This window comes from Hetaerina americana, unplaced genomic scaffold (assembly GCF_022747635.1).
Source record: "Hetaerina americana unplaced genomic scaffold, ioHetAmer1.1.p SCAF_4, whole genome shotgun sequence".
NCBI lineage: Eukaryota > Metazoa > Arthropoda > Insecta > Odonata > Calopterygidae > Hetaerina > Hetaerina americana.
Genome location: NW_027286985.1, coordinates 17322757 through 17335238, shown reverse-complemented (window position 1 = coordinate 17335238; position 12482 = coordinate 17322757). Strand labels below are relative to the sequence as shown.

General features: G+C 41.5%; 2 protein-coding genes across 3 annotated transcripts in view; one reads left to right on the top strand and one right to left on the bottom strand.

Moving 5' to 3' along the window:
* The window catches only part of S6KL (S6 Kinase Like), a 148131-nt gene that overhangs the window by 17478 nt on the left and 118171 nt on the right, over window positions 1-12482 (top strand). For both annotated transcript variants that reach the window (XM_071590953.1, XM_071590954.1), the window contains exon 7: window positions 852-940. In XM_071590953.1, coding sequence (XP_071447054.1) covers window positions 852-940 — 89 coding nt within the window. The remainder of the gene's footprint in view (window positions 1-851; window positions 941-12482) is intronic.
* LOC139692642 (neurofilament heavy polypeptide-like) lies at window positions 4086-11617 on the bottom strand. The gene is made up of 2 exons (XM_071590952.1): window positions 11352-11617; window positions 4086-7183 (listed from the first exon to the last, which is right to left on the bottom strand). Exon 2 carries the CDS (start codon window positions 7156-7158, stop codon window positions 5116-5118), a length of 2043 nt encoding a protein of 680 aa, XP_071447053.1. The 5' UTR covers window positions 7159-7183; window positions 11352-11617; the 3' UTR covers window positions 4086-5115.

Here is a 12482-nt window from a genome sequence, read left to right as displayed (position 1 = left end):
CGGGTTCAATTATTTTTACTCCTGCCAGCACTCACACACACACACACACACACACACACACACACACACACACACACACATATATATATATATATATATATATATATATATATATATATATATATATATATATATATATATATATATATATATATATATATATATATATATATATATATATATATATATATATATATATATATTTATATAAATGTGTGTGTGTGTGTGTGTACAGAAAGATCCGGTGTTCAATATATAAATATCTTTGAAATAGAACACTCTTTGGCGATGCAAAAATGTATAAAAACACTGGTATAAATTTTTAAAACGTATAAATAGAAAGAAAGGACACTCACATACATATAATTCTTTATTTTCTTAATTTTTATCCATCAATTTGTGAAATCAAAGACCTCAGTATATTAACCATTCTTATCAAAAAATTAAAATTTCTAATAAATAAAAATATTCCCTATAAAAGTGAATATACCAAAATGTGTCTGGTCATTTTTTGCAAAGGCCTGCATTGCATTAAATTTTTAATAAAACTATTCCATTGTTTAAAAAACTTTATTTGGAAGTCTGAATTAGAGTTAAAATGAGATCAACTATCTATAAACAAACTGGGGTCTTGCGGAAACAAAATATTTTGTTCTGTTATTACCTAGGGGTTTACGAGTATGTACTTTGACAAGTAAGTAGTGCCACAAGCTCTTGGTGACATATTCTCAAACAATCAGATGTTTTATTTGTGAAGTAATTATTCTGTAATATCAATTATATTAATTATGTACTCTAAACAAATGAAATTTCTTGCATTGCTGATATAATGATCCCCTATTTTGGTTCAGCTCCAGAAATTCTTCGAATGAAACCTTACAATCACTCTGTAGACTGGTGGTCCCTTGGTGTGATATGCTTCTCTCTGTTGCAGGGATCGGTGAGTACATTTTCTTTTATTATTAATCCGTCAAAAATTTTTGCAAATTGATTATAAAATGCCAATTGAAATGATTAAATTCATAGTGGCAGGGCAATTTTCTGCAGTATTTTATTTCCTAAATTGACCTTTGCTCTTCAAATTACATTAATGTCACTTATTAATGGCTACGTCACCATGAATTACTCATAGACCACTATTCACAGTGAGAGTTTAAGTTATGATTTCATACCACCTTGATAAAGATTTGCTTATTAGTCAATCCTTATCATAGTTGTCAATCAAGATGATCTTGGTTGAAGCAATCTTGATTGAAATAATTTTTTTTCGTTTAAAGTTGAACATCAACAAGCTTTTTTGGATTATCATCCAATCATAATTGATGCATCAAATTCTTTCTTGGTTACTGATCTGTGATAGGTATTCATCTTGGTATCATAGGTATTACTCTTGGATTATTAAATCATTTCCTGACCTAAGAACTCATCCTAAGGATTTTATATGAAAGTTTTTCTCCAAAAATATTTTTAAAGGTGACAATTCTTCAATCTTGATACTTTAAATGAGCAAAATTAGTTTTTAATAAATTTTAGGCTGTTTCTTCGTTGTGAATATTTTTAAAGGTGACAATTCTTCAATCTTGATACTTTAAATGAGCAAAATTAGTTTTTAATAAATTTTAGGCTTTTTCTTCGTTGTGGAATGATGGTATTGAGCAAAAAATAAGCATCCATTTCTATAAGTTAATTTTACAGCTGCCTTGATGATTGCATGCTTGTTTGTGGACTTATTTAAACAACTAGATCAATGTCAGTGAATGAAATCATGTTCACTTGAATATTTTCTTGGTTACAATAAGACATGACTTCGCAATATTTATTTGATAGTGAAATAAGAAGACCTTGATGTAATTAATGCCATCTTATTTTGACCATGAAACTAGATTACTAAAAGACTTATACGAGACATTAAGATAAAATATAAAGTTATCTTGGTCTAGAAAATTCTTAAAATTTAAGGATCAATATTACATTTCTTGAAAAATGTTTTGATCGCATACTTTCCTGATTATTTTTGATAATCTATACATTTCTAATTTAGGAACTTTTGGCTGGGTATTGTGATTTTGCAGCAAAACAACAATGTCATGGTCAATTACCTTTGTAATTTGTGTCATTGCCCTTCCAATTTAATAAGTTATTTTGAATTTATTAGCTCTTGGTTTAAATTATGAGCCTGAGACTCACCTGTTCTGAAGCTCTCCAAGTTATGCCAGAATTCCTTGATGGTCACAGATCCTCATGGTTGAGCATTTGTGATACTTGTGTTTCTAAACCTTCGAGGAATCATCTTTCAGCTCTTGGTTTGATTTTGTATGAATAACTGCCAATTGTAATTAACTAATATTAGAATGAGAATTATCTTTTGGCTTCTCATGTAACCAAAATGAATATTCAATGTACCTATGCTGACCTAAATGAACTGCATGTAAACCATCAGATCTTTGCTTACCATGCATAGTAATGATTAACAGTGTCTCCTCTAATACTTAGTCAATTATGAATGTGGTTTCTTGCTAAATCTAATATCCCTTGAAAGTAAGCATAGATTTCATATCTCAGCTCATTATTTTGCAAATGGTATGTGTGTATATGGATATAGTATTAATATTTCATGAAATAAAGTTTAAAAATATAGGCTGCACTATTTACTATCAAAAGTGAAAAAAAAATCTTTACCATAGAACCATTAGCTTACTGAATTACGGCCGCCACATGGTTGGTTCTATTTTGTGCTTTGACATGTGAGTATTCCAAGTCACATATATTTTTTTATTTATCCAAGTCAGTAATCATTGTGACTAAACTCTCAACATGCTTTCTATGATTGATGAAACGCTCCAAAGAAATTAGCTAGCGGTTTTTTAATTTTACCCCAATTAGAGAGAAATCATTATTTATGCCACGAATGTTCGGTGTCCAGCCGCCCGTTATGTCGAAGAGTACGCAGCCAGGATGATAAACGTATCAGTGCCGCCGCGTGTGTAGAATCAGGCCGAATGGGGTGAAGTCTCCTTGGCTGCCCCCGTCCACGCCCTCCTGTTCCTCTCCTCCTCTCCCCCTTCCCGGGCGACAGCCCATCTGAGTGGTGAGGCCAAGGAAGCGGAAGAGAGGTCCTACTCCTTGTATTCCCTTTCCCTCCTTCTTCCTACCTCCTCCAACTCCGCTCGAGGCAGATGTGCCTTCTCTTGCCCACAAAAGGTCAAGGCTAGACGAGACGACTGGCTTTTGCCGTGTTCTTACATATCCCGCTTCCTTCTTCCCTCTCTGCAACCCACCACGTCGCTTGCACTCTCTTTTCATTATCCTCTCCCACTATTTCATCCCGTTCAGCCTCACACGTTCCTGTGAGTGCAGCCACCGTGTTTTCATCCGCGAAAGGATCGGCATTCCATCGGATATCTTTCTTTCCTCATCTCATCCACCACCATCCTCTTCTTCCGCGGGTTCATCGAACTCTTCTACAACCACCCTCTTTTCTCCTCTCCCTACTCGCTCCCCCCAGCCTCTCAACCTCCCCCTCTGACCAATCACCCTTCTCGAATGCTCCATTCCTCACCCTCTCAGAAACTCCCCCTCCTCCCGCGGACAAGATCCAGAGCGACGATCTTTATTTCCAGAGCCCATTCCCGCTTCCGACCGGGTCACCGCCCCGCCGTGCCCAGATTCATCGTCTCCCCGCGTGCACGTCTCGTTGTCCCACAAGGATTTCAACGTCCGTAATTCACGAATGTTTCTCACGCTTACCGCATATTTATTAGATGGGCGCAATCAGATGGCAGGAGGAAGTCTTTTTTTTATTTACACCGCCTTACGTGTGTGCTTGAGTGGAATGGGTTTAGCCAGATATTATTGTAAGTCGGGGATTCTCATCATCTGACTTTCCGACGTAGTGAATTTATTGTGTTTCTAGATTACCTTTTCCTTCATGTGGAGCTGATGGGCTCACATTGCGGTCGGGTGTTGGTGCAAATGATCCGGATCTTTTCTTGTGGAAAGGATTCGAGACAGCGATTTCAGGAAGCCAAACCGATGCGAGAGCGTTGTTTTTATTGCGGCGAAGGTTGCATGAATGAAAACACATATTATTTGTATATTTTTATTTGGAATGTATTAAAAAGGTATTCTAGCACTTAAAAGGATCAATCACTCAGTGACAATTAAATACAATGGATATGACCGCGACCGAACTACTCTACTTTTTCCATTCATCGAAAAAAGGGGCGGCGGATTCGATGGAATCGTCATCGACTTGCTGACTTCGTTTCACTTGGCCTTTTTTTACTTACAGTTCAACACAGCACAATGGCGCACTGAAGCGAAAAATTCGCTAATGGGGAAGGGAGGATCCGTCCGCACATATTTATACATTCGTGTCCTTTGTGTCTAGCCCGGTGCCAACGCTTGAGCGATGGAATTCGCGTCGGTGGCACCTGCTTCAGTTGGTGTGATCACTGTTTTGGCCATTTTGCGATGGGGTGTTAATGTTGGGTGGGTATGGAGGATAAGATACGACTGCTGAGCACCGCAGTAGACAATAATGTCCGGGCAGGTGGGATTTTCGAATGGAGAACATAATGTTCCTCCAAAAAATCATACTCCTTCAGAAAATAAGCAAAGCTCTCTGGAAATCAAAGAACCTTCTCTTTAGAGTGCTCGAAAGGAAATAAATTGTTTACAATTTTAATGGGAAAATCACAAGTAATACCAGAATGGTCTTTACTTATACCATCCATTAACATTTAAACATTCTTACATTTAATCGTTTGATCGAGGCACTTGGAAATATTTTCCCCTTCGGTTCCTCTACCCGTTCTTTGCGTAAGTCTGTTTCCATAAGTGACTCTCGCGATTCTTCAGTTAGGGGAGGAAGTCAGGAGAGGCTAAAGGGAGGGTTCTTCGCTACTCTTACATTCCGGCGAGGCTCTTGCCACAAGCGAGGTTTGAATAATTTATTGTTGCAGATGTTGGGCGTAACTGCCAAGGGAAGGGGTGGGACCGGGGCGGAAGTACTCTCACCCCTCGGCGAGATCGGAGTGGGGCAAGATGAGTACGCGGAAGCCTCTGGACGGAGAGTCTTAGAAGGGTTTAAAATAAAGGAAATTGTTCGTTCTACTATGATTTAACCTCGGGCGTTTTGTCCACGACGGGTGCCACCTCCTCAGTCTTTGTAATTATGACATCTGGTTTCTTCTCTTCTTCCTCCTTCGCCATTTCCTTCATCGGTGAGAGCTCTTCCTTTTTCTCAGCTTCCTCTGCCGGCATCTCCTCGGGTTTCTTCTCCTCCGTTTCCACTTTCACTTCGGGTTCTGCCGCCTTTACTTGGCTTACTACGGGCTCCACTGTCTTCGCCTTCTCCTCGACAACCTCTACCTTCTTCTCCTCCATGGCTTCCTTGACTTCTTCCTTAATTGCCTCCTCCACCTTCATGGGTTCCTCGACTTTCACGGACTCTTCCATCATTGGCTCCTCCTTTATTTCTTCCTTCGATTCTTCCTTCGACTCTTCCATTGCTTCCTCCTTCATTGGTTCCTCCTTCTTTTCCTCCGCAATGGGCTTCTCCGCCTTCTCTACGGGTGCAACCATTTCTTGCTCGGCCACGATGGGTGCTATCACCTCCTTCTTGAGTGCCTCCGGCGTCGGCTCCTCCTCCTTTGTAACGGGCACTGACTCCGGCTTCGCAGGGATGGCAATTTCCGGCTGAGAAACAACATCCGCAGGTTTCTTAACGCTCTCGGCGGGGACCTCCGCAGATTCTTCCTTAACAGACTCTTCCTGAGCCACGACGGATGCTTCCTTCTTCTTCTTCTCCTCAGTCTCTTGCTTCTTTTTCGAGGGGACACCTTTCTTCTCCTCCTTGGCAGCCGCCGCCTCCCTTAAGACGCGGCTTACGATGCTTGCCTTGTTATCTTTATCGATGACGGGCTCTGCGACAATCTTCTCCTCCACAACTTCAACAACCTTCTCCACCGCGGGTTCCACATCTATCCTCGCCTCGTCAATCACCTCTTTTACCGGCTTCGTTTCCACCTTCACAACCTCTGGCTCTGCCTTCACCACCGATGGGTCAGCCTTAACCGTTTCTTCCTTCACCATCTCCGGTTCTTTTTTCTCCATTTCTGGCGCTTTAATGGCCTCTGGCTCTTCTTTCATCATTTCGGGTTCCTTCTTCTCCATCTCTGGCTCCTCTTTCATCATTTCTGGTTCCTTCTTCTCCATCTCCGGTACTTCCTTCACCATTTCAGGCTCCTCTTTGACCATCTCAGGGATAACTGCCACAATTTCGGGGACTGCCTTTACCTCCTTGATCATCTCGGGTTCTCCTTTCACATTCTCTGGCTCGGTCTTTGTCTCCTCTTGGACAGCATCCTCGATCACGACCATCTCTTTTATCACGGGTTCCTCTTTCTTCCCCATGTCGACCACAGGTTCTTTCATCTCTTCCACTTTCTCCTCCTTTATTACCTCCTTATTTTCCTCCACCTTCTTAGTCTCATCTTTAACAGGCGCGGACATGACTGGAACGGGATCGACGAGGACCACTGGTTCGTCTGCTCCGGGTTTCTCGACAGGGAGCTCCAGATTTGCGCTCTTCATCTCTGTTTTCTCGCCCTCCACCTCGCTCTTCACCATCTCCTCCATTGCCTTCATCTCCTCCACTTCCTTCATCTCCTCCTCCACCTCCTTCTTTACGAGCTCTTCTTCCTTCTTCATCTCCTCCTTCATTATCTGCTCCTCCTTCATCTCCTCCTCCTTCTTGGCTTCTTCCTTAATGATTTCCTCCTTCATCATCTCCTCCGCGTTCATGGGCGGGTCCACCTTTTCCTCAATCTCCACCTTTGCTACATCTTCCACGGGGACCGCCGCCACCTTCACCGGCTCCTCTTTGACAGCCTCCACTGGTTGCGGTTCCCCCGCAACCTTGAGAGTTTCCCCCTTGACTGCGTCATCTACTGCCGCCACATTCTCTTTCGAGCCTTCCGGAAGTTTCTTGTCGGCCGGAGTGCCAACGGCCTCGCTCTCCTTGACCGAGGAGTAGTCGCCGATGACGAGGGGCACGACGGGTCTGGGCTTGCCGTCAGAAGCCACTTCTTGGTCCTTCAAGGGTAGGGCCGTGACGGAGACCACCAACAGGGCCACAACTGCTGTCCACCTCATCTTGACCCTTTGGCTGATCTACTATCTGGAAAGAGGAGAAGAAAATTAATATCAGTCACTTAGTAGGCGTCTAACGAGTGGAATGGAACATTATTTTGGAATTATTTGCGCTTCTATTTGGTTTCTATTTGCAAAGTTTATAATTTTCTAGTAACCCACCCGTTGCCAATTGGGTGTGAATGAGTTGGAGATTAATCCTACAATTGGGTCACGTAGAAAGATGAATATATTTATTCAGCCGTAATGATGATACCGTCGTCCCTTACTCATGCATGAATAATTCATGAATTTTTCGATTCATTACCATTTCCTTTAAAGCAGTTCATTAGCTATTTGACGGCATGTAAACATCGAAGTCGTTTATAGAGCATTCTCCGAATAGTGCAAATGTGTGTGTGTGTATATATATATATATATATATATATATATATATATATATATATATATATATATATATATATATATATACACACTCATACATATAGAAACAGATATAAGGAAAAGGGATAGGAACACATATAAAGGACGAACACAATAAATCCCGGTCAAGGAAATATTTTTACTCTTGTGATCCGTTCGATTCCGCCTTCCCCACCTTTATTGTGTTCGTCCTTTATATGTGTTCCTATCCCTTTTCCTTACATCTGTTTCTATATGTATGAGTATTTATTCGCCGTTTGGCGGGATTTCGTGTTTGAATGTATATATATATATATATATATATATATATATATATATATATATATATATATATATAATGCACCTTGCTAAGTATTGGTAGGGGATGCTACTTGGGTCTTGTCTAGATATTGATAAGGAGATGTGTTGCTGAAATCAGTGAGTGAGATAGGCGCTCATGATGTGCTAGAGAGATGTACAGTTGTTTACATTTTATACCCAGGGCGTGCTGTATCGCCGTATGTAAATGTCGAAATTCACCCTTGGGTACAAATAATTGAAAACTTATAAACTATTATGCATTATCTAATGAAGAAACAATTAGCAACCCTCACCCAGGCACCAAGGATCGAAATTACTGGAGCCTTGATATCTCTTGAACACATTTTCTTTTAATGTTCCAATAATTTCAAATTGCTAACCTTCTTTAATTAATTCCAAGTATTGTTGCAGTTTTTTTAAGTATGAACTGTCCTGGAAAGTATAGGGTCGCATGAATTTCACGTGCCTAGGATCGAAAAAATTTTGTTTTTGATATGGATAAACATTTGGCACTCAAAATTTTCTGTGAAAACACGCGCTCATTGGAATACTGGTGTTTCTAAGGATACTTAACGTGTCATATCTGAAAATGAACATTGATTTGTTGTTGATGCAGTAGTTCACACCTGTTTATCCTCAATAGCTTATAATGTCATGTCGAGGACATTACTCAGCTGACAAATATTTGTTAAACAATGAATATATTATTAAAATACCTGTGATTTCATGTATACTTGCTTTAAAATATCTAACAGTCATTATCATTATTAATAAAATTCAGAAACAAATTACAATGACATCATTAAAAAAATATCCTTTTCTCACCTTCAAATGAACAATAGAAGGTTACCCAACATTTCAGAATTGATAAAAAAATCGGCATTGGTTGATGATTTTCTTAAAAATTGATGATAGCTTTTATGACTTATCGCCTATTCGGATATCCTAATTAAGGGTGAGATTAACTGCTGTTAACAAGGTAACACTAAAAGTTAAAACTTTTTACCTTTAGCGTTACCTTGTTTAGGCTCAATAATTTAACATAAATTTTTAAGCATCACGTGCTTATAAAATCGCTTTCGACCTCTCTTTGCTTTGAAATGCGATTCATCTTCAGATTAAAAGTTTTCGCGAAGTTGTCCGTGGGGAAAGATTAGGATGTAGATAAAACTTAATTAACGAATTAAAGTTGGCGTTAATCGTCCTCGCACCATCTGTGAGAGATTTTTACTTGATTTGGATTTCAATGTGAATTTTCCTTAATCTGCTAAGTATTTCGATTTTTTTTAATCAGTTATTTAACTAAGAGGTAATTGCATTCCGAGAACTAAGGTGTCCTACGTCTAATCGGCCACTCTTTCCATGCTTAGTTTCTTCTTCGTCTTCTCTCCCCCCCCCTTTATATCTCATCTTCTCATCTCACAGACTTCCTCCGGTTACGCTAGCTGGGTTTTGTTTTTCTCCTTCGAATATGGCCTTCTAGTGTCCGCCCCGTGGACAACAATGGCTTTTTCCTCCGTTTGTTGCGTCGTTCGCACCATCATTTTTGCAGCCGCATTCATTTTCTCTGATGCCACCTGCAGCAAGCCATTCCCGCAACAATTCTTCTGCCCCCCCCCACCACCACCTTTCCCCTCATCGTCCCGATACCTCCGCCTTGATTTCCGTCCTCCCCTCGTGACCAGCCCTTCCAATGCCAAGCCATCGCTTTCTTCCCTCAGTTCTTGACTCTTCTTCACTGAAGCTTAGCCCCTCCCCTCTGGTCTCATCTTCCAGAGCACTCTCCATTTGAATGTTCTGTAATTTATTCCTTATCTCATATTAATCCTCATATTCATACGCTGGTGTCGTCCCAATTCTCCCTTCCTTCCTCAAAATCGATTCCCCTAGGGTATATTTACATCCTCTGTGTCTTAGTTAGTATTCGCGCTATTATTAGTTGCACTAATTTTTCGTCGCATTTTTAATTATTTATGTATAGTCGTAATTTACAAAATCTTTAACGTCACTCGGGGAATACAAATTTTCATTGAAGTTGGCATCGTTCGCACAGATTTGCTCCTGAGGAAACGCAGCCAACTCAGGATACCTAATGGGATTCCAACTATTACATCAGGGCCTTTATCTTCACCTAGGTAGTTGCACTTATATCGGACGCAATACTTCGTTTTTTTTACATAGTTGAGAAGAAGTCGGGGAATGAGATTTTCAATATTTCCAAGTGTTTTCGGTATTAAGGCATTAAATGGTATGAATGTTGGATTTAGACAATAAATGACTATCGTTGCGTAAAATACTGTATATTTACTATATTGCAGTGTATCCTAAATTGCCATGGCGTGAGACCAGTTAAGGTGACTTAACTACATTTTTGCAATTGCTAACAATATTATTATTGTTATCTTGTAAAAATATTTCAATTTTATAAGTCACAAGTACCAGCGGAAAATAACAATAAATTTTTCCATTGCATTGCCGTGTAATATAGTGCCTTATTACAGAGGATTCTTTCCAAAAATATTGTGCGTACTCTAAAAGCTATAGTTTAACTTTTTAAATTGAAACGAAAATTACCGCTAACGACTGCACCATATTTGTAAGTCGCTTAATTTTTAAAAGAGAACTTTTGCATTAACTGATATTTCAAGAAAATCTTTGATCAGTTTCGTTGCGGTGGTGGTCGTTCCTGTATTACGACACTGAGAACACATGTTGGAACCACAGAGGAAGCTAATACAAATGAATCTCCTTAAAAAAGTGAACTAATGGACTGTATTTTTAATGCTTTTGCACGATACATTATCACAATTAATTAGGCTATGAGCATATATCAGTTGTGAATTTTACATTTTTAATGTAGTAAGCCCGAGGTGTTTTCATCAAATTACATATTTAATGAATCCGGAAGGAACATAATTATGCTTGTTTAGAATAAAAAAAATCTTGAGAAAGTTTTCCGACAGGCATTTCGCTTGTTGAAATCACCAGAAACAATGCTGAATTTCTCGGAAGGGAACCTGAACTCTGGGTTTCGTTACATTTTTTTATTCACCCTTGAACGCATTCGAGCCACTTTCGGTTTTCAGATTTCACCGCCTTCCCACGAATCACGTGCAACTTTATGCATCGATGTAGACCAAGAAAATAACCTAACCGTTAGCTTCGTTTATGGCACTGCGACGGACTGAAACTACGCAATCATGTCGACACCCCTAGCTTCCCACGGTACAAATGTCCATGACACCACACCTTCGCACACTTTCCCGCCGATCGAGAGAGAGACAAAATCCCATTTTAACAACGACGAGTTAGTCTCCCCAGCGAGTCTGCTTCCCCCTTCACTCTCGGGCGGAAGGTAGTAGGTGTTTTTTGAGTGGGAAGTACGTTTCATGGGGCGTGTGCGGGAGGATTTCGGGAACGGTGGGGGTATAAGAGATATTTTTTTGTGCCGGCGACCAGGGCCGGCTGCTCACCTCTGCTTCCTTCCTTGCTGTTCTGCCGTTCTCCGCGCGCGCGCGCGTCTCCTTCCGGCCCGCGACCTTCTCTCGGATTACGAAAAACAAGAGGAGGACCCCTCCTCTGCAAGCACTTCACTATCGTCGGGAGTTCCCTCTCCTCGTGCGCCGCCGGTGGGAGCGAGGAAGGCACACTGCGGGACGAAGAAGGGTTCGCGTGCGGTGGGTCGGCGAAGAAGACGCGTCGTGGGTCGGTTGTTGGGAACGGTGCGCGGCTGACGTTCGCTTCGGGCGTGTTTGGCTGCCTCGATGGTCCGACGGCCTCCTTATAAAGAGTCCTCCGCCCTCCCACCCACTCCCTCGTGCCGACAGGGTGGGGGGCACGGTGGGTAGGAATAGGTCGGGTGGGAGGGGCAAACACAGGGTGGTGGGCGGGAGAGGGGCTAGCGAGGCGCGGGATATTGTGGGGGCGGGAGTGTCGGGCATCGTGGGGTGGGGGAGGGAGATGAGGAGCGAGGGAGAGAGAGGATGGGGGAGAAGAACCCTCTCTTTCTCGAGTCCGTAGACGAGCATTGGCCGCATCTCTTCGCCCTTCGCACGATTTTTGCTCCTTCCCTTCCTCACTCTCCGTCTCTTCCTCTCTTTCTCTCTCCCTTACTAAACCATTCCACCTCTCCACTCCTCCCCACCATCCGCTTTTGCCGTCCTCTCCGGTGAATCACAGCAGTCCGGGGAGGGACTTAGCGGGGCGGCCGATAGGCGCCGGAGGATGGCTACGCGAACGGTTATCTCGCCGATATTCCTCTCCCGCGGGCCTAGGAAGACTCACTTGCGGAATGAGAATGGGAATTTGGAAAAAGAAATCTGGGGTATGGAAACACAGGGGAAGGGTCGTGATAAACATGGATTAGATGAGGAATAGTAGAGGAAGGAGAATTTTCAATTCCCTATCTACGGTAGCCATGACATTCATACTCGGTTTTCACAACAGCCACTGAGTAATTGTTGTCTAACGCCATCCTCGTGTCGTGTGTCGAAGTTATTAGTGACATTTGTATTAGGGTAGGTCATTGAGTTCAATATTTGCTTCCCTAGTTGACTGATTTGATTCATAATGAAAAATTCCTGTGAGAGAATACTACTAATTTC

What these genes read in the sequence shown, in the direction of transcription:
- LOC139692642 (XM_071590952.1), bottom strand. Translation starts at nt 7,158, where the DNA reads ATGAGGTGGACAGCAGTTGTGGCCCTGTTGGTGGTCTCCGTCACGGCC.